The sequence below is a fragment of the Phasianus colchicus genome, chromosome 4 (genome assembly GCF_987193195.1).
Source record: "Phasianus colchicus chromosome 4, bPhaCol1.hap1.1, whole genome shotgun sequence".
In the NCBI taxonomy this organism is placed as follows: Eukaryota; Metazoa; Chordata; class Aves; order Galliformes; family Phasianidae; genus Phasianus; species Phasianus colchicus.
The window spans coordinates 61,354,185-61,381,470 of NC_143439.1; the positions used below are offsets into that span (position 1 = coordinate 61,354,185).

General features: G+C 40.4%; 1 protein-coding gene across 7 annotated transcripts in view; it reads left to right on the plus strand.

Annotated features, from left to right (window-relative positions):
* SORCS2 (sortilin related VPS10 domain containing receptor 2) overlaps window positions 1–27,286 on the plus strand; it is a 564,376-nt gene that overhangs the window by 23,251 nt on the left and 513,839 nt on the right. For 6 of the 7 annotated variants that reach the window (XM_090139694.1, XM_090139696.1, XM_090139695.1 and 3 more), the window contains exon 3: window positions 21,812–22,010. In XM_090139694.1, the coding sequence (XP_089995820.1) occupies window positions 21,812–22,010 (199 nt within the window). Of the gene's footprint in view, window positions 1–21,811; window positions 22,011–22,525; window positions 22,883–27,286 lie in introns of those variants that run through there. The other variant, XM_090139693.1, reaches the window with a different exon arrangement.

Here is a 27,286-nt window from a genome sequence, read left to right on the forward strand (position 1 = left end):
GAGATTGTTTTGAAAATCAGACCAAGGATTTATCAGGATATATTTGATTACTGATACATTTGAAAAATACAAAGCTTTTTGTTTCCATTAGGGCTTTATGCTTAATTTGACTTCATTGGAATGAGGTTTAAATGATGAGATCAGAATTGATCTTAATGTCAGTACATAAACCTCTGTGTGGATTTTACGTGAATAGTCATAACTAAAACTTGGGTCTTCTGTATTTGTTTCTTCTTCTTCTCTGGCCCCTGTGGCAATGAACAAATAAATTCTGATGATATATTTATTAAAATTAATTGTAATGATAGAGTAAAAAGCAGGTGATTAAAATTTATTTTAAAAATTGAAATTAACCATTTTCTTATAAAAATGTTTATTTTCAAAATACTTTAGAATATATCCTAAACCCTTAGTAAAAAAAAATATTTTTAGTCATTTTTATACACTGAGAGTTCATTAATTTGTTGTCAGTATTTTCAAGGGTCAAACCACTGCATTTACTTTGTTTGAAATGATAGGTTGCTGGGGCTCTAATCTAGGATGAGTCTTTTTGTGCAGTCAGAAAACATGCTCCCTTACCTGAGCTGAACTGTTTGAAAAGGCCCAGTATTTACTTAATTACAAGCTGAGAAACTGACCTGTACTGAAAAGACAGAAAATCTTGCTTTTCTCTCCCTAATTGTTGGTAGAATAGAAGGGATAGATCTAATAATTAAAAACTTGGAGCTAAAAGAGACAATCAGATTTGTTTGCTAACTGAATGTAGTCTTCTTTACGAAATACATATTTTTGAGCAGAGAATTTGAGTTGACAAACATTTTTCCTCTTGTGTAGAGCAGATTGAAGGTTTTTATTTAACTTATGAAATAGCTTCAAGTGCTTTGTTATGTATTTGAGGTTAATTAGAATTTTTAACCTAATTTGATTTGAGAGAAATAACTCAAATAAAAAAAAAAATATTTTCTTTGGTTAGAAAAGAGAAAATAACTATGTACACAACAATGAAAATTTATGAATTAATCAATTACAAAATAAAATTAATGATCGCTTGAAGTTTTCTTCTTGGTAACTCACATTATCATTAAAATCTTTGGAGCTTCCAGAAGCTAAAAATGGGTTATCAGTGATTTAATCCCATGGTTTAACATTATTTACTTTTTTTTTTTTTTCAGTCTCAGTATTCAAAATAAAAATTTCTGTGATAAGTTGGGAAATAGGAAAATTCTGTAGAAGGAAACTGATGATGTTTTTTTTAATTGCTCAGTGCTGAAATACTTATTCAGCAGTTGAAATGCTGGCTTACTCTGCAGTTCACATTTATTTCAATGCCTTGTTCAGCAGTACGGCCTTTCGAGAGTCTTTGGCTAGGAATGGTTGTTGGCACTTTCAGTTTCTTCATTCTGACAGTGGGTAATGCTGTTCTCTGTATTTGTAGCTATGAGTGAATAACAATAAAATGACCACCATGAGGAAATTGGGCCAACAAAAACGGTTTACCTTTGGATATGAACTTAATGCAGAAACAACAAAACCCCTCAGAAGCGCATTAATTGAGGCTGAAAAGGCTGAGCTCTATTTGTAACTGTAAGTCTTTTAAATTCTGTGTTGTTTCCTCAGGTTGTTTCCCCATGGATTTGAATAGTTTGTGATGAATAAAATATTGATTGGTGTTTCCAGATGACAGATGCTTCTAAATCTGAACAAACATAACTAATATGAAATTCAAATTCTGATCAAACAAAAAATTAATATGAATTTCATATTTTGTTGCTTTTAATAAGCACAGATGTCTTGCCAGTGGCTCAGGCTCTGTCAAGCATCACTGCATCGTTTTTTCTGGGCTCAGACACGAAGGTAGAGAGTTCCCTCTATACTAATGCTTTGCATGCAGAATCAAATTGATTGGTATTCAGGCAGAACTGATGTTAATTTGCTTGAATTGCAATTGTAGTTCTACTGTAAAAGTCTAGTCACACTTTCCTTTTTCACTACGATATGTATTCTTATGTATTCAGTAATTTAGGGCCAGAAGGGTCCTAGTTCACCAGCAGATCTCATCCCCTGCCCTTGTAGGTGGTTTAATCATATAATCTCTTTACGAGACTGATGCAATTCTGTACCTCCTACTGCTTAACAGTGGGTAAAAAAAGATAAAATTGCTGATACTGAATGTTATCTTCTGCCACATAACTTAAGATGAATAATGCCCTAAGCTAAATGAAGTAAAATGAAGTATCTGATTAGTGAACAATGAAGCAAATGAACATGAGAATTGTGAGTTAGGTCAAAATATTGCATATTTGGCCCTGACTGCTGGGCTTGACAATGTTCTGTTGCAAAATAAGGTTTAAGATCTTTTTTTTTTTTTTTTTTTTTTTTGCTGGATCATCACACAGTGACCTTTCTCTGGGGGTAGCATTTTTGAAATGGTTGTCTGTGAGTAACCCACCCTAATATGATATTTAGTGTCTTACCTGGAGGAAATGTTTTTATTTCTGCTATATAACTTGATTGTTCTTCCTGTTTACATAAACTTTTAAGTTCTGTTCTTAATGCCTTACAGTGGCACATTTCAGATGTTAACCTGACAATTTTATTACTTCTGTCTGTCACTTTCACTACTTCATTAAGTATACCAGAACCATGACCATTTGCAGCTATAGCACTGAAAATTTTATACATATCTGTATCTCCTGTCTCCTTGTTGGCATCTTACTGAGGCTCTTAGTTTCCTCCATTAGTTCCGACAGCAGGATGCGCAGAACTAAGTGCACTATTTCAGCTGAAGACATACTAACAATTGTAATAAAATGGCATACTGACATCATTTTTATTTTTTTCTGTATCATGCCTTTACAGAAAAAAAGGCTGAGCATCTTATGATATCTTTTCCCCTCCTTTTCTTGTAATCCTAACGTATTGTTTGCCTCTTTATTTGCAGTTGTGTGTTGATCCAAAGCTTTTGTATTTCATTTGTTTACAGCAGTGCTCCTGTCTCTTTCCCAAATTAATTTAGAATTTATCAGTGAATGAGCAATTCAGACTGGATTAATGTAAAGTGAGCTCTGTTTGGATTAGAATTAAAATTATGTGTTGAGACTGCAGAGAGGACTGGTGAAAGCATGCAATGTCTTTCTGTTCCAGGACAGTTAGTTGATACAGTGGGGACCAAAAATTTTCTCTTCACTGAATGGAATTTATGATGTTATCATCTCAGCTCTTATGTGAAAAGACACTTTTTTCACAGTTGGCATGTTCGTAGGAAATTTTCACCAAAAGGTAAAGACTGGCATAAAGAGACACCTGTGCTGTTGTCACTGAGTGGGGCAGAGTAAAAAAGCTGCTGCTGCTGCTGTTGGTCACTCTGTATTATCCATTCTAAATAAGTGCTGGGGAAAGGCAGGGTAACAGTTTTGTTTTACATCAGCAGCATTCTCCAAATTCTCATTTGCTCCTTAGGTCAGGGACTCAAACAACCATGTTATAGCATTCCTTCAGTAAGCTAACCAAGCTCAGTCAAAAGATGTGCTGGTGTCTTGTGTCTTGGCCAAAGTATCCAATGTTAATAATGCATCCTAATTAGGAGGCACCTATGCCTGAGGGTTATAGCTTCATCAGTTGCAATTAGCATGAATATACAAGCTGAAGTGAAACATGAAACAGCAAAGTAATAGATTGTACCTATAATTTTAAATTACATTAATTGCAGGCATGGTAGATTGATTTATCTAGTGTTTGTGCATTTGTATTAGATGCTGGAACAAGACAAAAATGTATTTGCCTAGAATATATTAATTGCACAGATTTTTATCTAAACGGCACTTTGTGTAGTGGAAAAAGTATTTATTCCTCCAGAAATTTCAAGAGCAAAGCAGTGACAAATTTGTGTTTTCTATTTATTTTACGTAATTATTAAAAAAAAAAAAAAAAAAAAAAACTTCACCTATGGCACAAGTCAACCTATTGTGACCTACTTCTTGCTAGGGACTTCTTGCTAATATCATCAGATATTAGAAGCTCAGCATTAATCCTTAAGGTCCATGTAAGACTCATTGTAGGCTTATGACATTACATGGACATTACTCTGTTTTGGTCCTGGAGCTGTTTAAAACTTTCCACTAATCAATCACTATTATTAACCACAGCTTTCTTGTTCAGAGCATCTGAAGAAGAAGAACCAGGATTTTTGAGTTTAATGCTGCATAACGCAGACAGGAAGGCCTTGACAACCTGAGGCTGAAGTTGACAAGGAAGAATTGGAGAAGCGTTTAAATTTCCAAAATAATGTCCATCATATCTGTAGAATATACACATGCATATATCAGGGCATCTTTTTGCCATTGTAGGCATAGAAATTTACCAGTTAAATGTTAGCTTTGTTCTTCTAGATATTGTGGCACAGGTGGGTAATGATAAAATGAAATAAAATAAAATAAAATAAAATAAAATAAAATAAAATAAAATAAAATAAAATAAAATAAAATAAATGGATGAACTAGTTGCTACTGCTCCAGAGTGGTTGGAGTGCAATTCTGGAAGTGCTGGTTTCATTCTTTTGTCCTAGTTTTCTGCTTTGAATGTATAGAGGAACCTGGCTTTATTGACAGCCCTCATGGAGACTGAGATCTGTTCCTTGATTTTTCTTAACTTCATGTACTCCGTTCATCTTGATTATGCAAAGCTTAAGTGCCTAAACATACTAGATAAGCAAAATGCAGCTCTCTTTCAACATTTCTTGTTCCTTGCATGGTTTATGCATGTATGGTGTAATATCAGCCAGCTATTATGGTTTTGTTTGACTTGATAGCTACAAGTTCATCTTTAGGTTGGCTCACTGTGCTGTACATGAAGCAGCCAGTTTTCAGCAGTAGACTTAAAAATTCTAATTCAGTCTTGTTACTGTTCAATACGTCTGCATCCTGTCTAATTGGTCATAGTGTTCTCATTGCTCTGTGCATTTCTGTGTAAGACCAACAAGTTGCAGCACTTGAGTAGCTTTCATCTTTTCGGACTACTTGCCTCTGCTTATATATTCTGCATGGAACTCAGGATTTATCAGTATTTTTACAAGGACAGAACAGAATCACATGAGGAAATTATTTTTGTCTACTAAGGCTTCTATTGTGATTATAAAATAAAGAATTTACTCTTCCTTTAACTGAAGAACAAGGATTTTAAAGTAACGTCCTTCTGAACTTTATTAAAAAAAAACTTCTAAATGTTTTTTTCCATTTAAATGGATTTGCAGTTTTCCTGTTGTGTATGAGTTATTTATTACTTTTTTCTTTTCTTTTTCTTGGAGTGTGAGGCAAAGATTATCCTTTTGTTCCCAAGGTGTTAATAGAGCCGTATTTCCACTCTCTTTCCTACATGGATCTAGTGTACCTCCAATAACATTGCTTTTGATTTCAGTTGCTACCCTTGAGACAAAAATCGTCTTTCTGATTTTAAAACTGCTGAAAATAATTTGATTTTATTCTGTGATTTGAAGGGACAAGGGTATGCTACAGACATAAGAAGAAAGTCAGTACCAGATACAGCCCTAAAGTGGAAGAAGAGATGTTGATGAATGACTGCTTCTGTATCATCTGACAGTTGTCAGGTGCTACTCCTAGTGGACTCACTGCTCTCCCACACACACAGTAATGGATCTATCTGCCTTTGTGAAGTGTAAGGAGAAAGAAAAGAGGCAGTTGCTGTATTCTGCCCTTCCATAACCAGTCTGTCAATGACAAGAAGCTCCTTCCTTTAGGGTCAGACATTGAGCTGTTAGGAACACCTTTTTCTTCCTCTCATTCAATTTTTCTCCAGCTGTATCCATTCTGTTTATCCAAACAACGATGTATTTATGCAGGTACGTGTACCAATGGGCTTTAAGCTTTCTTTGATCTTAGAGTAACATTTTGTAAAATTTTGTAGAGTGACAATATAATAACGGCAAATAATAACAACATGCTTTCTTAGGGAAACAACACAGCCAGATTTAAATACATACAGTAGTTATGTTTACATTACTTGAATGGCAGTTTTGCAAGAACAAGTTGTTAGTGACAGGAGTGTAAGCTGTTGGTTTTGGAATAGTTTTGCATCTGCATATGAGGTTTATTTAATTCTAGTAATCATAGAAGAAGTTGCTTATAGCTAAATAGTAGTTGAAAATTCTAATTAAAGTATATACTTATTTATGTATTTCTATTGCAGGAGCTCAAGACAGGTATTTCAGACTCCCTAGGAGTCATGTGCTTATCACCTCTCATGTACTCCAAGAACACTAAGGTCCTTATGTTTGATTTTTCAGAAATCAGGTCCATCAGGATGCTTTCAGACTATAAATATTTAATACAGTCTCCTTCCAGGAGATAGAGCCATATTGATTCTGTGTTCTTAATCTTTACAACTTCAGTCTTTGTCTGGCTGAAATTTGAAAGCTGTCCTGGGTGGGTTTGGGGGTGTTCTTTCTATTTCTGCTTAATGACCTGACTAAACTTCAGATCAGCAGAACAAGAATTCATGGAACTTGACTGCACATCCTCTCCATCTCTTTCTCTAAAAAAAAAAAATAAAAATGCATGATTTGCTTTATTATTTAAACACATTTTAGCCAAAATTGTTGCTGCTGTAAATATTGAGTAACTAACAATAATGTATCCAACAGAGATATCTGCTTTCTTCAGCAGTTCTGTTAATGCCATCAAGTCTGTAATTCTATTTATTCAAAATACATACTTGAATCTATTCTTGCAATTTCTGAGACTCTAAATCATTTCATTTCCTTAAATCTGGAGTAGATGATGAATTCTTTCAACTCAGTAATCTTGCATCATTTCCTTCACTGACATAACATGTTCACTATGGGGGAGGTTTAAACTAAGCTTAATGTTTTTGCATTGAATTTTTGAGACCCATATATTTATGTGGCTGACTTGCTTAATGCAAGCAAATTCTGTTTCATGAAATTAATGTGAATAGGGCATAGTTCTGTTACCTCTCCAGCTAGTTTGAGAATGCCATCTGAAAGGAGTAGAAAATGGCAATAATAGTAAATAATTAAATATCACATGCCTGTGTTGCTGTTCTGTCAATGTTGCTCCCTATCTGAGTGCAGCTTCGTAGAGATAGAAAGATGTTCTTGTGGCCTTTTATAGTTGCTGTCTCCTTTTATAGTTGAACTACTTTGTCTTAAAGAAATTAAAATGGTGTTACAAGGAGATACAAATGAGTAGTCTTGATATCCAGTAGCAGATGTTTAGGGAAAAGTAAAAGAAACAGAGAAAATACAGAATAATCTTTCTCTGGTACCATCCAACCTTTCTATAAATGGGAACTTAAGAACTTCAGACCTGGATATTTCATTTGTGCCACAATGCTTAAAAGTCTTGATGCACCATTACCTCTCTCTAGTGTCTCTTTACAGTTCTGACTTCCACAGCATGTCACATGGAATTTAATTATGTGAAGAAGTGTTTCAGTTTCTAGGTTTTAGATCATCTGCATCCTGAATTCATGAGCTACTTTGTTCCTACCAATTATTTCCTTTAAATATACTGTAATACTCTTCAGTCATCTCAAGCCCAAGTGTCTGACTAGCTGCTTCTCATGCAGGCATCATCATATGTCCAATCATTACTGTTGCTCATTTCCTTCTGAGTCTCTCACATCTTTTCTGAGCTGGGAAGATTAGTACTCTGAATGGTACCTCAAGGTAGACACCTTCATTTTATGCAATAATGAAAACTGTCTTTGCATCTGTTTCCAATTTCTGTAAATGAGATTCTGGGAGAAAGAGAATGTTTGCATACCTTAATATGCCATTTGCAAGACCAAAAGCCCTGCTGCAATGGCTTTAATCAATTGTGCAATTCATCCAGGAACACGAGACCTTACCACTTCATTGTTAGCACCTTTCTTGATCTTAATGTGTTTCAGTGCTCCTAAAGGGCCAAATTCTCTCCAATGGGTGACAGGCACTGGAACAGATGAACTCTTTAATCAGTACTTCCTTTAGTCCTTTCACTTCCTTGTCTCACAAACAGCTATTACATTTGGCTTGCATGATGAAACTACTGCTCCCCATGTTTCATATGCAGAGATGCTTCCCAGCTTATATAGGCCATTCTCAGCTTATATAGGCTCTCCTTCTCCACGGTTATATCTAGCTCCTCCAACTCCTTTTGTATTCCTAGAGCACAATATCCTTCTTTCAGTCCCTGCTGCTCATTCATCCACTTCTACATTACTTTTGCTTTTATTATTTTTCTATAATTCTTTTTTTTTCTAGAAATCATCATTAAAGTGTGTAATGTGATGGGAGCTCATTTTGTCAAATGGCATACAGACATGGCAGAAAAGGTAATCTCAGTTCCCAAGAGATTACTATATAAGTTAAAGGTAATAAGGGGCTCTGACAAGGGAAATGGAGCAGGGCATGAGCTGTGAAAACTGGAGGCAATCACAATGGCACTAAAAGTAGACATAGATCTGAGTCTGTTCCTGAGACCTACACTACTGAAATGTGGTGTGGAAAGAGTAGTTCTTGTGTTTGTATTAGGCAGAACCAAACCTGTGATTTAGATATGACTAAATGCCATATGAGCAAGTGTTAAGAATATAGAAATGATGTTTTTGTCTCAACCCCATGTTTACATAAAGACTTTACTGTAGTTGCAATTCAAGATTTTTTTTTAATATAAATACTAATAAGGAAATTAAATATGCTGTAAGGGTAATAACAAGTGCTCTTGGTCTTTGTGTTGTATTCATGGTTTTATGCAGAGGAAGTCTTCTGTAGCTATGACATGAGAGAAAGTTATTATGGATAGATCAATGAATTGCATTAAAAGAAAGCTACAAGATATTCTGCTGCTAACAAACTTCTACCTGAGATATTCTTTTATCCTTTTTTTTTCTTTAATTATTATCATTATCATTGTTATTATTTTAGCATCTTAAGATAAAGTCTTATCTTAGACCTGTAAGTACAACATGTAAGGGTTTTGGAGAATAATAAATGAAAATTGCTATAGAAATAATACAGGTGTACTTAAGAATGAATTTTAAATGGTTCAGTGAAGTAGATACTGCAACAGCAATCTAAATTCTATCAGACAAGGTAATGGAGGGTAAAGAAGCTGGCAAGAGAGTGACTGGAAAACTAAGTGATAACATAAGCTTAAACCATAGAAGACCTTTGGAAAAAAAAAATCTATGTAAATCGACCAGAAAACTAATGTATACATAAAGGGTTGTAACTGGAAAGGAATAAAATGAATGCCTGGTTAAAAGGGATCCAGGAAGAGCCACGTCTATGATTTTACTAAGTGTTGTTGCTCTGGGTGCATGGAATCTATGCAGCTGAGAGCTGAATTCCTGTTTGTGGAGCTTTGATATGAAATAAGATCATACAAGGTCTGTCTGGTAACAGTCATCTGGTGAACCTCGTGACTTCAAACCACAATCAACTGCTCCTAAACCATTCTCAACAGAGTGTTGTTCTGCTGATCCTTAAAACTTGCATGAGGATTTGCAGTCACCGGAGGTGTTCCTTTCTATGTGTCATCACTTCAGCTTAGGGAAGCTTTCATGGTACCTCATTCTCGTATTTCTTTCTGCACTTTGGACCCTTTACTTCTATCCACGTTCTCAGTTGGTGAAAATGAGATCTTGCTGCTTCCATTTTGAGGTTCCTTTCCCTGTTTTCACAACTGTCCTTTATATTTGCGTGTCACATTTGGGCTCCAGCCTGTGGTGACCCCAGTACAAGAAAGACAGGCAGCTGTTGGAGAGGGTCCAGAGGAGGGCCACGAAGATGATCAGGGGACTGGAGCACCTCCCCTACGAAGACAGGCTGAGGGAGCTGGGCTTGTTCAGCCTGCAGAAAAGAAGGCTGCGGGGTGAGCTCATTGAAGCGTTTCAGTACCTAAAGGGAGCCTACAAACAGGAGGGAAATCAACTCTTTGAAAGGGTTGACAACTGCAGGACAAGGGGAAATGGTTTTAAGTTGAGGGAGGGAAGATTTATGTTGGACGACAGGGGGAAATTCTTTACAGAGAGAGAGGTGAGGTACTGGAACAGGCTGCCCAGAGAATTTGTGGATGCCCCGTCCCTGGAGGTGTTCAAGGCCAGATTGGATGGGACCTGGGCAGCCTGGTCTTGTATTGAATGTGGAGGTTGGTGGCCCTGCGTGTGGCAGGGGGTTGGAGCTTCATGATCCTTGAGGTCCCTTCCAACCCTGGCCGTTCTGTGATTCTGTGACCTACTTGCCTCTGTGATCAGGGAACTTGGGTCAGTGGCAAAATGGTGTAGGTGCCATACTTCTGTCTATGGTTGTTTACTTAAAAAAAAAAAAAAAAGCATATTGGTCTGATAGCTACTAATAGGGACTATTTTGGCTGGTGCCTTGGTTATCTAGGAGCCACTCACAAATGTATGAATCCTCCATAATAGGCATGGGAGGAAATCCTGTCTTGAAAAAGATTGCACATCCTATCAAAATTAGTGAAAATACAACTTGGCAGAGAACATTTATTTTTTAGCTGTTGAATTCTAGTCTGAGTGTGTTTAAAGAGATCTTAAAATGGCACAATTACTGACAGTTCTTTGAGAAATTCTTTATAAGGTAGCAGAGAGGCAATTTCAGTTCTGATATAGAACACTCAGCAAGTATGCTGTTCCCAGTGCTTTCCTAGAAGTAGATGTGTGCTCACAGGTTTCTTTACTGATAACAGAAATGCTCAAAAAGAAAGCCTGGTACAATGGTTGAGCCATATGACAAAGCATCCTGACTGAATCAGTACATCACGTGCATACCGCAAGGGAATCCTTGGGGGGATTATAGATTTTGTGTGTGGACGATTTGGCTGCTGTTGAATACAATAAAACAGCAGATGCTCTGTTGAAATGATGATTGAGGAGAAGACTGTTTTTAAGAATCTCTTCCAATGTGGTTCCTTGAGGATTTGGAAGGAAGGATGTTCAGACAGCACGGCAGACGAATGCCTTTTCTGTCCTGGTCAGTGCTACAGCTGTGCTTGGTCTGTGACCAAAGCCTAAGCTTCTCAACACATGTGGTATTTGGAACAGCTAACTCTGTTGACTTCAAAGGGATAAAAAATTGATGGAATTGGCTATATTTTTAGCTGGTTGGACAGTGCAATGCATTATTTGGTTATGATTAGCTCAGTCAATGCACAGGGCTAGTAAATGTTAAAATATTAATATTAATTGTGCAGCAATGCCACTTCCAGGCTCTCAGCATTCTGGTCTGCAGCCAGAAGTGCAGGTGTGCAAATGAGAAATGTTTTGATATTAAGCGCCAAACTTTTCTGCTTCTCACACCTGCAAATGTTTGGCAAATAAGTATAGCCAACAAAAGCTTTTCTGAAGTACTATTATTGTCAAAGTACTCCCTGCCCAAACACTGCTAAGACATGCATACATATATAAAAGAAGCAGATGCTATTCCGAAAAGTTTAAAGCATATGTACTGTGCAGGAGTTGATGTGATTTTCTCATGCTCATCAGAACATTAGCTTGTAGGAGGCATTTGACTACCTGCAAATTTTGGCCTTGTCTCAGTAGACTGGTATGGGGTTATCTTCAAAGCCTCATCTTGCTCCCACTGCAGTTAATGATGATCTTATCTCATTCTTAATGGGTTGTCTGTGGGCAATATTTCATTATATTGTTGTTCACATACATTAACTTCCATTTAAAATCTTTGCAAATATCTCCATTCTTGTTTATTGAAGAGAGAGATTTAAATATTTCCACCTGCCTTCCTTCTGCACTGTTTTTATTGTAAATGTTCACAATTTTTGCTTAACACTCAGAAGTACAGGTGGTGTGTTACTCTACTGATTCCAATGTTGTTATAGATGCATCATTTATAATCTGCATGGCTTTGTTTCTTCAGATGCAAAATCTAGATGCAATAATCTCAGTTTTTGTAGGAAAACCTTCGAACACTGATTGCTGCACTGCATTTTTGAATATAATAGTCCAGAATAAATTAGCTCTTTGCCAAGAAGCAAGGTCTTCTTGTAGCATATGATGATACACAGACACTTAATACCTAACTTCCAGAGGTCAAAGAGAAGATCAGAAGTGGTCCAGAATATCCATGACTGATAAATCCTGTATGAAGCAAAGTCAGGGATTCAAAGACAAGGGATTCAGGAAGGAGACAATCTGTGTACATTATCATGATCCCAGCACTGCAGAGACGTATCTGGGGAAGGCAGGGCTGAACTTTTTCAAAGGTGATTTGGTTATCTGTTTTAACAGTAGGAGAGAGCCTGGCTTAATGTGTAAACTCTGGAGAAATCACAGCTACAAGATGATGATGGGGAACGCGGGCAGATATGTAAAGTGAATGAACATAATGAAGAGAAAGAATGAAACTATTTGTAGTCTATTCGGATCTGGAAATAATGGAATCAAACTGAAACTCAATTAGGAAATGCAACTTACTTGCAGTATGACTCTAATTGGGTCCTGTTTTCTTAGACTTAAGCTCATTTAAGGTATACATCCACCTAAAAAGATTGTTGTTGTCATGGCTTGTCTGCATGGTAGTAAGTGTACTGAAGATTCAGAAACAAATATTTATAGTAGGAGAAGAAATAAGTAAATGGCAGCTGCTGCTAAGGCATCATTAAATTTGATGTATGTCAGAGGTAGTTAACTGGTAGTTAACTTCTGAATGGTCACAGGCTACTTTAATTCTCTGGTAGCTGTTTGGTGACCAGAAAGGGCAGCTTTAGTTCTGTGATGTTGCATGACATGCCCTAGATCAGCATACTCGGTATAGCCTCCCCAGCAATGCCTTTTAATTTAGTTGGTCTGTTGGCCTGATGACATTCCTGGAATCCAGGTCTTTCCAAGGCTCCAGCCCTGCAAAACCTACAGACCAAAAAGTTTCAGCCCATAGATTACTAAGTAGCCATTCAATTTAACTGCACTCAAAACCTAGGTTAGCAGTGAAAGCATGGATAAGCCTTTAGAGTAAGCTGGAAATAAGCATTCCAAATGACAAATATGACAGCCTATATTGGAATATCATTCATGTGGGAAATAATACTATGGAGTTAATCATTCTCTTTTGAAATGCTAATGCTTAGTGAATGCAATGGACATGAAGTCAGGATGTTTTCCATCTTTAACTCTTTTTAAAAGTTCCCCAATATATTTTGTTTCAAGGGATGCAGAAGATTCCCAGTGGAGTCAGGGACTCCATCGGCATGATTTAAATTAAATATCTGCATGCGGTCTCTGCTGATTTGTGAGCCTTGGCCGAGGACTTTCCTTTATTGCTCTTCTTTGTCACTGTGAAGTCAGTAATGTATTCAACATATTTTCCATAATTTATAACCCCACAGAGATAAGCGCTGCATCGAATGCTGCTCTGCTGACTACTGACTGATTGAACTAATGAAGTCCAGGGGCCATGTGCAATATTGCAGAGATTCACAAAGAATTAGCATTTTGGAGATGGAAGGTGACTCAGTTAACCAATATAAAAAAAGATGAAGTATGCACCCAGTTCATAATAATACTCACTTCCTTAGGAATAGCTACTAATACAGCTAAAGTGGAGAACCTAGGAAATGAAGGTGCCTTGAGGACAGACCAATAGGAATAACTTAAGGATGAGAAAAATGTTGCATCAAGCCAGCTACAACTGCGTGTCTTCATTCCTATTTTTTCTGTTGACAACAGAGACCCCATGAGAAGTCTTTTATTTTTTTTTCTCCCCAAAACAGAAGATTTGTGTCCTGTAATGCAGTTCCGTGCAGGCTAGAGCTACAAGAGCACTGCTGGAAAATTGCAGGAGCAGTGATTTATTCCTGGGTTGAAAGCTGAACAAGGGAAAACACATAAACACTGCACTATAGGCACAAAGGGTGATTATTTTTGCCACATGAAACTGTTTTAAAATTCATGGGAAAAAGTAATTTTTGACAGTACGGTATAGGTGTTTTAGTGCTTATAAAAATAGCTATGGAAGGAATGTTTGTTTGTCAGGGAGTGCTATCTTTGCTGTGCCATTCAGGTATTTTTAATGGCTTTTCTTGAGTAAGACTTAGCATAGTTATGTGTATTGATGGATGAATTTATATAATTACAGCAGACTAAAACTGCAGAATCTTTACAATAGCAGAAGGAAATCTGTGGCCTTGCTGTACTTTTCTTGAGAAAGTTTTCTTGGGAGAAAATTCTTTCTGCTTAGATTTATTTATTATTATTTTTCTGTTTGTTTTATGTATTTTAGTGGATAAATAAATGTACTGCTTTTATGGGGTTGGACTCAGAATCATACTTGAACTCGGACTGAAATATGATAATTTAGGAGTAGATTCCCCATTAAAATATAGATTGAAGTAGTTGTCTGTTGTTTTTTTTTTTGTTTGTTTGTTTGTTTTTGTCAAATTTTACAGTTCTGGGGATACAAATTCAGTTTTAGAATTCTTTCTTGTGACCTCAAAGCAGATTTGTTTTGTTAGATGTTTGAATGACATATTCCCCATATTTGTGGTCCAGTGTTCTATAGATTAGATTACCATGTTACCAAATAAGGATGGAAGAAGAAATATCCTCGTTTAAGGTCTCTTTTCATTCTTAAATATATTTTCACAATATAATTTCAAAACTGCTCAGATCCTGTAGTGTAATAACCACCAAAAGCTCTCAGAAATTCAGTCAGACAGAAGAAGGAAGAAGATGATGAGAAAACTGTGCAAGACCTTTCTGCCATAGCACCGCCAGAGAGAAACTGAAGGTAAAAAGTCATGAGATTGCCTTAAAGATTCTAACACTGAAGTGAAATTCTTGACTTCACCTTCTTTGTATTCTCCTTTCTTGATGCCAGAGGATTTACTTATTCTTTGTTTTCTGTCTTTCTTTAAAAGCATGAAGATTAGCAAACATCTTACAGCTCTTTCAGCTGTTGCGTAAACAGAAAGCTTTACTGCTTCCTACAGGTAGACATTTGCTCTTATTTACCTCTCACACAATACTTATTCACAGTTTTTAGGTGAATGATACAGCAAGAATATCATTGGGAAACACATATGTTTCCCAAACTTCCTTGCTCTTTGATAAACAAAAATGAAACAGCATTTTATGCTAGATTTCTAAAGGCAAATTCATTTTTTTTTAAACATTTGGGCTCTTAGCTGCCCATTGATTTTTGTGGAAGGTAGGAGCCAAGTGCATTGAAAATGCCTGCCTGCATCTTCATAGATGTAAGCTATTTCAAAATTCTACATCAATGGGAACTTCAGGGTAGGCTGCAATTGTTTGGGATGGAGGGAAATAACTGAACTGGGAAGAAAAAAGGATAGATAAATACTTTTTAATGGATATTTTTTCATTTTGTGTGATTACAAGAGATACTGATAGCGTAATTTCTTTAGTGCTATTCAAAACAGCATGCTATTTATGCACTAATTTGTTTTTGTCAAGTTAGGTAATCTTATATTCATGGAACGATACTAAAAGGTATCTATTCTTTGGGAAAACAAGTATGCTGTCTTCATATAAGCTATCTCACTTGGTGCAGAAAATGAGATTTTAAGATGCTGTGAAATATTTTTTGTTATTGTTGTTTTACCAACTCAAAAGCAGAACAAGAATGATTTAAAGGAAAGCAATGTTTAAATATAGAAATGTAATTGATAAGGGGAGTCTTGGAAAGCATGAAGTTCTTTGTATTTCTTCATCTTTTGATTCTAAAACCTTTTACTTATCCAAAACATCTGCCTTCAGCTGTTCCATTTTTCGGGAAAAATAGCTTGTAGGAGAGGCGCCAGTTGTCTTTTATGTTTCTATTACTTTAATTTTTACTGTTACCCATATGGCTTTTTTGGAAAATGGTCTACTCTATAATGTGTGATCCTCAGGGTCTCTGGCATCTAATAATACACATTTTCACAGTGTTAAAATACTGCCAGTAACTTGCTTTTCATGGAGGAGGAAGATTCATCTTTATGCATTCCTCTAAACCACACAAATCTAGATCAGAAAAAAGGGGGAAAAAAAAGATATAAAGTGGAATAAGCCAGCGTAGAAAAAAAGTATCACCTAAGCAAAATTAATGTACTGATCTGTTAATTATTTAAAGCAGCTGCTCCTGAAGGTTGGTACTACTACAGGTGAATCTGTTTCACAGATCGAAAGTAGTGGGATCTCCTGTGACCTATTTCAGAAAATGTCTTACACAAAAACCTCTCATTTTTTGCTGGTTTGGCTTTGAACCAACCTCTAACTGGGAGACCTCAGACATGAGACAAAATTCAGCATACTTCCTTGAAAATGCACAGTGAAACGCTTTCTCATCCCTTCAAACAGACACATGGGCAGCAGCCAGTCCTGCACCAAGTACAGCTTGATTGCTTGCAGTATGATGGATTGGCTCTGATGATCAAATCCTATTAATTGGAGCTTACTCATATTTGCATTCTTAGCTAAGCTCCTTCCATGAAGAGTTTGAGTGGACTGTACTGTAGCCCCAGGCACATCCCCCTGACTTTCCACTGAGCATTTACCAGATGGGAAGATCTCCTATAAGAAAAATCTTCCAGGATCCTTTCCAAAAGACCATAAGAGTGATTTAGAATGGCTTTAGTTGAGTTTAATGTTTCTTTTTCTGTTTATTTTTGATGTCATTTTCGCCAAAAATGCAACTGTATTAGGGAACTGATTAATGACACAGGTGAAAATACTGTACATTAGACAAGAAAGTAAATGTTTGGTAAGACATCAATAGTATTTCCAAGATAAAAGGAACTGCATACCTGTACATATACAAAGCTGAACGTAAACCTGAAAGTTACCTCCTTCAGCACTGTATCTTATTTACCTAAATGCTCAAATCTTTTCTAGCTTTCAATATTTTCTCAAGTTAGCTTCATGAAATTTTGAGATTGAAAGAGCACAGTGATTGCAAACTATCCCATGAAAACAATTCCCACAGTCTAGCTAGCCACATGAAAGGAAAAGCTCTACTTGTTCTGTTGTGAGCTCTTAAGGTGTAGACAATTAATCCAACTCTCTCATGTTTTCAGACCTCACTAATTATCAGTGAGAAATTATGAAGGCTGCAGACTTGTGGTAGCTACCATAAAACATTTTTCACCATATGCTTTAATTTCACATTAAATTACCATTTCAGGATCCAGATCCAGAGCAGATTTATAGAGGTCAGGTTTTCTAACCAACAGAAGATAAAATGTTAGAGGTTCAAACAGCCTCTATTAATTGTCAACCTGTTTTGTGAGCCACAACATTTCAGTTTATAAGCAGGAGCTTGAGAAAACTGTAGTATACATTTACCTGCTTCCCAGGAAAAATCCTGCAAGGTGCTGAGGTTTGTAATGAGCACCAGCACTTTCACTGAGTTAATGGAGAGCTGAAGATACTCAAAGGATGGGGTTTGTGGCCTACCCCAGGAACTTCTTGTTTAGAGCTACTGGCCTATCTAAAGACAGCTGGTTGTGTTAGTTTTTCTGCATACGTGCTGTTTGATAGCTTAATAATGCTAAAATTATAAGCTATTTAGCTTTCTCCCAAATCACTTACAGTTCTTCCATTTTTTTCTCATATGTGTGTGTCAGTGCACTCATACTTGAACACAGCACTCAGTATACTGTATTATCTCTGATTATTATTGAAATCCTTGCTTATATTGTTCAAATTTGAATAGGAAAATTGCAAGTGTACTTTATAGCTTAGGCAGGCTTTCATAGAACAAACACATCTACTCACTTTTTTGTTTCTTATTTTTAATTCTTTTTTTTTTTTTTTACTTCAGAAATGCCCATAGAAGTAAAGTTTTGTCCTTCTATCAACAAACATTTCTTGTTACTAAGGTGGTTTTCTTCTGAGGGCATCTGAGATAGCAGCTGATAGTGACAAAGCAATGAATGAATGAGAAAAAATCAGTCTGACACTGGCTTGATTTTTTTTCATTCTGTCAAATGGAACAGTTGATTAGGAAGGTGTTAAAAGTGACACCTAGATTTTTTTTTTTTTTTAACAATAGCAATATATATTTTTTCCTGTAATTGTAGTAATACAAATAGAAATTATTTTGGACCTTGAGAGGCCTTGCTAAATAAAAAGTTTTCTGTTTGTCATAAAGGAAGTTAGGGTATGGCATCATACATGTTAATACCCATTTAACAGAAAGGAAAGCTTTTTTTTTTTTTTTTTTTTTTTTTTGATAGTTGGGTAACAAGGCAGTAAAGTTTTGCCATTTATTAATTTAATAGCTTACAACATGGTTGGAGTGTGCCAAAAGGCTGTGCTGGAGTCAGGCATTTTGCTAAGATGTGAGATGAAGTTCTTTTCATGCATGAGCATTTTGTTGAAAGACCCTGCAGGTCACACTGTAACAGGCAGTCACTTTCTATCTGACGTATAGAATAAAGTATCTTAAATGCATCTTGATATATTATTTAAATCAGCCTCGAAAATATGTAAACCATCTATAAAGAAGATGCTTGCATGAGTAATTCTGTAATTTTCTACCATTTTGTTCCTACATGGTCATCTTGCTCGACTGTGTTTAAAAGGCTGTCTGAAACGTACAACAAATTTATTGATATTTTTATTTGCAAGAGTACTTTCTACATCCTGTAATGAAAGGAATATTAGCGTGGTGTCTTGGTTTCTGCTCAAGCAGACTTGTGACTTTTTGTAATACTTTTCAATGTTTGATCAGAAATGAACTTGGCAAAAACAAAGTGGTTAAATGAAGTCCTCTTAATCTTAATCTAATCTGACAGTCAGTAAAAATTTGAGCAGACTTTATTAGCATAGCACTAATAATTCTGCCATTAACAGGAAGAAATTTGTCTTAGATTTACAAGGCACTAATTCTTTTTCAAGCTTTTTCTATTTCCATTCTGGGACTAGAAGAGCTCAGAGGTGTCTGATACAAGGCTATTTGTCTTTCTGTGTGTCTGAGCCTATTTGCTGGGTCAGAGTTTATAGGAGAGAGAAAAGATGGCAGAAATTTAGAAAAGATTTTTGTTTTAGGAATCCTTAAACTTGAACAAAACAAATAAATGTTAAGAGGGGATTTACCTACTGGACTTGGAATGAAAGGAATGGGATTTATATCATGAAGTTCTCTTTTCAGTTTTGCAGACCTCAGCCTTCTCTTCCAACATGCTCCATTCTGGTATTTTAAGCTGTACTTTCTAAGCTACACCGTAGTGATATAGGGCAACAGGTGTTGTTGGTACCATATCCCTGGTCTAGAGTTAAAACACTTTATCATTGTGAATTACTGGTATACTAAATATGCGTTATTTATTGAATTGATCTGACTGATATAAAAACAGCTCAAAAAAACCACTGAGGAGGCAGCCAGGTAAAAGCTCATTAACTAGTTGTTGCAGTTCTTTGTGTCCTAAGAATCTCTGCTGCATAAACACAGATGGTGTAAATATTTTCTTAACGTTGCCCATACATTGGTCATGGATATGATTCCCTAAAGCACCAAAATGGGGAGATTACCTTCATTTCCATTTAATCCTTGACCTCTGAAGAGCATGGTACAGAGGGATTCAGTGACAAACGCTGTGGTAGGTTGAATGGTTCATGCCCATGTACTCAAATCTCACAGTTCATGCAGAGAGACAGGAGTTACTTCCATTTGTCCCTGATTCAGCATCCTTCAGGTGAGATTTTTAATTTATTTGGCAAGAAATAAAAGGCCTGCCTAGTTTTTCTTTGTCAGTGAGCAATCTGTCTCTCTCCCTCCACCTTGGTCAACATCTTCTCAACTTGTAAGACAATTGCAGCTAAACTGGTAAATGAGGAGGCCACAGAAATAAATAGGAAGTGTTGTCGTTGCACAGTCTGGTGACAGACAAGTGGATTTGTTAGGTCTACTGAGATATACGGGAAAGATATTCTGAAAATATTCAAGCAGACATTGCATCCATAGGATGCAAGGCTGTAAGAAACTGAGCTTAATTAGTTCTAGATAGACTGCTTTTTGGTTTTGTTTTTCAGTTTCATTGTAAAAAATGTCAGTAATTGACAGGTGTAAGGAACTTGACCCTTGGGAACCTGGATGTGATCATCTCTGCTGCTCCCCACCTGTTGAACACAGTGGTGTGAATGCAAAATTGATAAGCATAGGACTGTCTGACTGTCAGATGAAGTATTAGTTGTAGTATGCCAGTTTAAATCTGTAGGGATTTCCTTATATTTTGAGCATTTTTAGATTATTATACAAATGTTGAGTAATCTTCACAGTTTCATGGGAGATGATGCCAGAACCCAAATTGCTCACTTCCTAGTAACGTACAGATCACCCTTCATCTCGGTTGATATGACTGCGGTTAGTCAAGGTTTTCTGAAGAACTCAACATTGCATTTTTCCCTTATTCCCTTTGTGCAGAGGTGCAAAAGATGGAAGGTGACCCACATTCCAGGTGCAGATGGTACCCCAGCAGGAATGGCTTTCTGCTCTGTGGGCTGTAGAGTCACTTCCTAACTTCTGCACCCCTCAAGATCATATCTGAACACTTATGACTCAAACGAGTGTTTTATTACCATCTCTTGCTGATACCAGTTTGCAAGTCAAAGGGTTGTGTCTGGAAAACTCCCTTTCTGCCCACTGGAGCCAGGTGTTTCACTGCAAGAGTAGTGCTTTAGAGAGAGAACATACTGTGAGGAATCTGCATGCCAGGATCGTTCTCACCTCACACTTGTGTTTAAATTCCTTTGGGTAGCTTTGTACAGCTATATAGACCTTTAAGCTTTCAATATTGTCTCCAAAAGTTAAAACATATATATATATAGTATATGTACACTATACTTGTTTCATATACAAGACATAAAATATTTCAGAAATGAGTTTAACGTGCAGCCCCCTAAGGAGCCCCAGTGGCAGCTTTTGGTGAGTGGGGCCAGGTGATGCTGCCTGCCCTGCATCGTGATAGCAGAGCATCCAGGGCAGAGACACCAGAGCTGCTGCTGAGGTCCCTCAGGTGCTGGCAGTTTGTGTGTTCATTCAGCAGGAGGGGAGAGCTGCTGTGAGGCTGTGCTTGGGTTGATGACATAATGCTAGGCATCCCAGGCCTGTAAATGGTATGGGTAAAAGAGTAGATACTGTTTTTTTTTGTTTTGTTTTGTTTTGTTTTGTTTTTCTGGCTCCTAACACAGCTCCCTCCTGACTTTTCTGCTGCACTCTCTCAGGACTCACAGCCAAACTCTGCCGTGGCTGGGCATGCCTGCTTGCCAGGTGGCTTACAATGACAGGCAAGTAGCTGACGGGCACAGGGATGGCTGGAAGTGGTGCACACCTGCCCAGTTCACATGTGGCCCTGTGACGCGGTGTGGGCTGATGATGCCTGCACATTTGCAGCTGGAATACAGGGTCTGGGCAGCATGGCTGTGGCTTGGTGTGCAGCCCCATGTGTGCCCCTGCCTGTGACGTGGAGTGTGACACCGTGTGTAGCCCGGTGTGCAACATGGTGGGTGACACAGAACCATAGACTCTGAATCATTTGATTTGGAAGGGACCCTTAAAAGCCATCTAGTCCAGCTCTTCTGGCAATGAACAGGGACACCTACGGCTCGATCAGACTGCTCATAGCCCTGTCCATCCTGACCTTGACTGTCTCCAGGGATGGGGCATCCACCTCCATGGACAACCTGTGCCAGTTCCTCACCCACCATTATATATATTTTTTTCCCTTATATCCAGTCTAAATCTCTCCTCTTTTAGTTTAAAACTGTGTCCCCTTTGTCACCACAAACCCCACTAAAGAGTCTGCCCCCTTCTTTCTTGCAGCCCCCCGTTAGACACTGAAAGGCCGCTCTCAGGTCTCCTTGGAGCCTTCTCCAAACTGAACAGCCCCAGCTCTCTGTCTGTCCTCATTGGAGAGATGTTCCATTCCATCGATCATTTTTGTGGTCCTCCACCAGATGCTCTCCAACAGATCCCCATCTCTTCTGCACCGAGGACTTCACATCTGGAAGCAGTGCTCCAGGTGAGGTCTCAGCAGTACAAGACATGGTGTGGTCTGACGTGTGACCCGATGTGTGACAGCGCGTCCCGCGGCCTGTAACCCAATTTATAACGCGATGTGCAACATGATGTGTGACTCGGCGCATAATACGGCCGGCGTCACGGCGTGCGACCTGCTGTACAGCACAACGCGTGGCACACTGCGGAGACTGCGTGTGTCCCGGCGTGCGTCCCAGCGCCGGACCCGCTGCGTGCCCCGCCGTACAACGCGGCGCGCGATCCCCTCCCCGTACGACACGCCGGACGGCGACCCGCGGTCCGACCCCCCGCGTCCCGGTGCCGCGCCGCCCCGCTCCGAGCGATCCCCGCCGCGCGGCGTTTCGGCGCGGGCCAGCAGATGGCGGCGCCGCCCCGGCTGGGCGCGCAGCCCCGCGCACGCCGCTGCCGCGCGAGCCCCGCTCCGGTTACAACCCTCCCCCGCCCCCGCCCTCCGCGGCGGTGTCTCCCTGCCCGCCACCTCCCCGCCTGTCACTGCCACGCCGGAGAGCCACCATGGCGCACGGCGGGCCACGCGTGTCCCCCGCCGCCGCCCGCCTGCCGCTGCTGCTGCTGCTGCTGCTGGGCGCCGCCGCCGCGCCGCGCTGCGCCGAGCCCTGCGGCCGCCCGCGCCCCGGCGCCCTGACCCGCGGGGCGCGCAGCCCGTCCGAGGCGCGGCGGGGCGGCGGCGGGGCGGCGGCGGCGACTGGGGGCGGCCGCTCCCGGAGGGCATCCCCGGCGGCGGCGGCGGCGGCGACGGGCCGGGAGCGGGTCTCGCTCCTCAGCACCTCCTTCGTGCTCAAAGGGGACGCGTCTCACAACCAGGCGATGGTGCACTGGACGGGCGAGAACAGCAGCGTGAGTGCAAAGGGCGGAGCGAGAGGGTCGGGGGGTTCCCCGTTCTGGCCGCAACTTGCGCGGCGTTCGGCGCCCCGCCGGGCTCGCCGCTCCCGGTGCCCGGGGCTCCCGCGGGGCAGGCGGGTGGCGAAGCGCATCCGCCGCTCGCGCAGAACTTTGCAAAGTTGGCGAGCGCGCATCTCGCACGGGGCCGCTACGCGGCGAAGCGAAGGAGGGCTCTGCCCCGGCCTCGGAGCGCTGTGACTCGGGCAAAGCCGAGGCGAGGGGTTTAGAGTCCCAGGTTCGGTTGCCGCGGCTCGGTCGCATCCTTCAGCTCCGCGCAGCCTTCCCCTCGCCGCCGCGCCGCGCTCGAGCGCCGGCGAGCAAAACCGTAGTGGAGAAGAAATCCGTGGGGACTCCGCACCGCTCCGGGGGGCAGCGCTGAGGGCCGGGCAGGGCCGGGAGCTCCCGCGGGTCCCCGAACGCCGGAGCGCCCCGAGGAGCTCCGCAGGATCAGGCGCGGTTCGGGATCGCGCACCGGGAGCGTCGGCAGCGGCCGCAACTTTTCACGGTTGGAGCCGTGTGCCGTGCCTCGATGAGTTAGTTGCCGATTTTAGGCAGAAACTTTCACGGTGATTTGCTTTTGACTCGTTTTCATTGTCAGCTGTCGTCGCTTCTTTATGTGCCGGCCCATAACGGTTGTGCGCTCTCACGGATGATCTCAGGGATTTGCGGCTTCTAATTTATCCGGCACGGAAACGTTATATCCTAACAGTGTGCAGCACAGGGAAGCACGGCGCCGCACCTTGCGCTGTTTGTGCAGCTTCACCGGCAGGAAAATACCGTTATGGAGGCTCAAGACCAACTTTCTCCTTGGGGATTTGAGCTTTTCTGGAAAACTCTTGAGAGTTTCTACTGTAGTTCAGCTGACTTTGTGAGCTTAGCGTAAAGTTTGCTTAAACTCGGCTCGGTTTGGAGCACTTGCTCTGTAGTTGGTGCTGGTGTCCGAGTTATCGCCCTCTCTGTAAGACATCGAGTCTCGTGTTTCTCCTGCCCCGCTGCCTCCCGGGCTGCGTAGCTGCGCGGTGCGGGTGCGGCAGTCCCTTGTGCTGCGTTAGCGCTCCTGTGGGAGCTCCTCGTGCTGCTGTGTGTCCGGGTCGGAGTCAGCACAGCGCCTGACGCCTTCAAAGGCAGTTTGCGAGCCGATCAGGGAGGCACTGTGTGCGATGACGGCTGTTTCCTTCTCGCAGAACGGGTTGCGTATCGGCAGCATCGGCCGCTCCCATTCTGTCCTTCCTCCGTCTCTCCTCCCTGGGCTGCTGCCGCCTCCTCTTTGTGGAGCACTGCGGGCTGTAATGATCATTGCCTTGAAGGATTCAGTATTAAAAAGTTGGCATAAATTCATTTTTTGACATAAAAGGCAAGTAACAGCTTTCATGCAAAGTGCCTGGAACTGTGAAATGAATGTAGCAGAACCTCGCTGATCCACGGCAATGACAGTGGTTTCCTCACCTCTCTGCAAAGATTTAATAACAGATGCTGCAGCGGAGGCTTCTATTGCTACAGTGGTATTATTTCTTCCCAGGATGCTGCAGTTCACTCCCAGTGCAACCTGAAGTAGTCTGTTCAAAAGCAAAGATAAATGGCAAGTGTCAGAATGAATGCAAGTAGATGCAACTTCTTAGTTCTCTCTGTGCTTGCTTGTTTACTGTCTGCTAATTCACTACTGCAGGGTGGTGCTCTCATCCTGGGTGCACGGAGGCATTCTCCATGGCATTTACACATTGAATACAAAACACTTTTCTGCAGTTGCTTAAAAAGTGTGCTCTTACCTTGCCTGCCACCAGGTGACTGCTGCCAAGTGAGTCTGGCTTTGAAGAAGTGTCCAGGTAATGAAAGCCTGTGCTGTCCCAACCCCATTGGAGCAGCCTTTTTGCTGTGGATATTTTGAAGTATGGCTGTCAGCAGTTCTTTCTGCACTTTTTTTGTCTTGTTAGCTTTGTTTTATTGCTCGCTTCCAGTAGAAGAACTGATTTTAACAAAGGCTTCTAGGGAAAAGTGATTTGTAAAGAGTCTGTAGGATCTTTTTTTTCCCCTGGAAAGAAAGTGAAAGAAATGCATTGAGCCTGGTGGAAGCAGGAAGCGTTTAAGGGGTTTGGAGAGAATTATGTTGCCTCTGTGTATGTGAGATGAAAATGTATGAAAATAAACACCTAATCCAAAATGTACTAAGATTGTCTTGAATGTTTGCTTGCTTTTTTCACTTCCGTTGGGAGTTTGGAGGTAGGAATGCTAACATCCAGTCAGTGCTCCATGGACCTGGCACTGTGCTGTCTCAGGCCTAGAGAAACCTTCCTTGCCTCAGAACTCTGGGTTTGTGTTGTGAGTGCTGCTCTGCCCTAGCACGGCTGTGAACAGGAGTGTTGCTCTGAGCCAGGATGGAACCCTGTGAGCAATTCTGAAGTGTCACCACGGACATTTGGCACCTCTTTGGAGGTACTCAGCACTTTGTAAACCAGGGAGCTAAACTAGCTCCTTTACCCTTAATAGCTACAGGGCTGAAAATTTGACAGTGATGAGCTCCAGATGACCGTATATCCCCTTAAACACCTCACCTAATAAAATAAATGAAGAAGAAATTGTGCTCCGTGCTGGGGAGACAAATACCCATAAAAGCTGAGGGCAGCCTCCGAGGGACACTCACCTGCACGGCTGGTTCACTGAGAGACCTCAGGGGAGTGTGTGTGTGTGGATTGAGGGCAGAAAACAAACTGACAGGGACAGATATGCACGTGGAGCTTTTAAAAATGTATTTATGTCTTGTAAATTCTCCTGTGCCTCTGGTAGTGGAGCATGTGGTTTTTGGTTGCAAGGCATGTCTTGAAGAAAACTAAGGAAGCTGTAAACAGAGTTGTTCCTCTCTCCTGCTGCTTTTCTGCACAGGACTGTTGTGTACTTTGTGGTCCTTCCATAATGCCATCAGTTTTGTGAAGTAGGGAGAATGGTGGATTCCATAGCAGAATGTGTGGGTAAACAGATTGTAAAGTGAACTTGCATCAGTAGGAGGATGGCTGTGCTCTTCCTCGTTTTGTTAACAGGGAGCTGTGCTGGGAGGTATGGAAATTGCTTCCTGCCTTGTTCCCTCATTGCTTTTATTTTATATTTTGATAGTTAATTATTTGTGGATTCCATGCACGCTAATCCTTTCCCTGACCTTTCTTGGCAATGGGATGCACAGTTACAACTGCCACTAGTGACACGAGCCGTGCAGACCCGATCCTTGTAGCATCATGGATGTAGCTGCTTGCTGAATTCCTGCACTCAGTATTTCTGCTTTCTGTCTCCCACGTCCACGGAAGTTGGTTGTGCACTAATGCTTTCAAGTGGGACTCATTTCTTTTCCAGTCTTAAAATATCATAAACAGAAGCTGTGGCAGCTCAGAGTTGTGGCACACCAATTGCTCTGGGCAGGGCTGGTGGCTGAAGTTGTGGAACTGATGAATAACATGGAGTGGTGCATCTGCAGGTACAAGAAGTGTGTGTCCAGAGCAGCCTCTTACTGTGCTCAGCTGCATATGGATGTCCCCAGCTTTACTGTACTACCCACACACTACCTATTCTGACTAGGGAAACCAATCACTTTTGGTAGATAACACTTTAAAACCGCCCTTTTTCTTTAGGAGACCTTATAGTCATCCCAGAAGCCTTTTATTTATTTATTTATTTTCCTTTTGTGCTAGGTAAACAACTTTTTTTCCAAAACTGTATTCTTTTTGACCCTCCTGGAGAATTCCCATTGTGCATTAATACTAGCTGATTTTAAAAAACATCAAAGCTGAAACAGAGCTGCAGCAAGAATAAGGCTTGTATTCATAGTTGATTTTATTCCTTGGATGCTCGTCATGCTGTGTGCAGACTGCTAAAGTGTTGCAAACAGGACTTCGGCCAACTAGTTCCAAGTCTGGAGCTTTGTGGTGCTACTATTTCCTTTTTTTGTTTGGTGTCACAATATTAACCCCCGTGCAGGCACTTATTTGCACCATGCAGGCACTTATTTGTCCCATACATTGATGTCATGATGTGTGATTCATAAATGTGTGATTCTTTGTTGTGGGAAATAAACATAAAAGCTCACACAATCTTTCCAAAGACTTAATATTTAACAGTAGCTTATCAGAAAGGAAGATTTGTACATCACAGCAATTACTGCACTCAAACTTCAGCTGATCCAGACTTTCTGATGTACAGATACTTTGTTTAATTAAGAGAAGATTTCCTTGGTAATACAGTTTCACAGCACATGATTTGTAGAGTTAGTGATCACTAAATGTACTCTTCTGGCAGATATTTTATTTAGTTGTTTTTCTGTTTTGTTCAGTTGGCAATAAATTGTGCTGAGAGAATCTATAGAAACATTGACTTCAA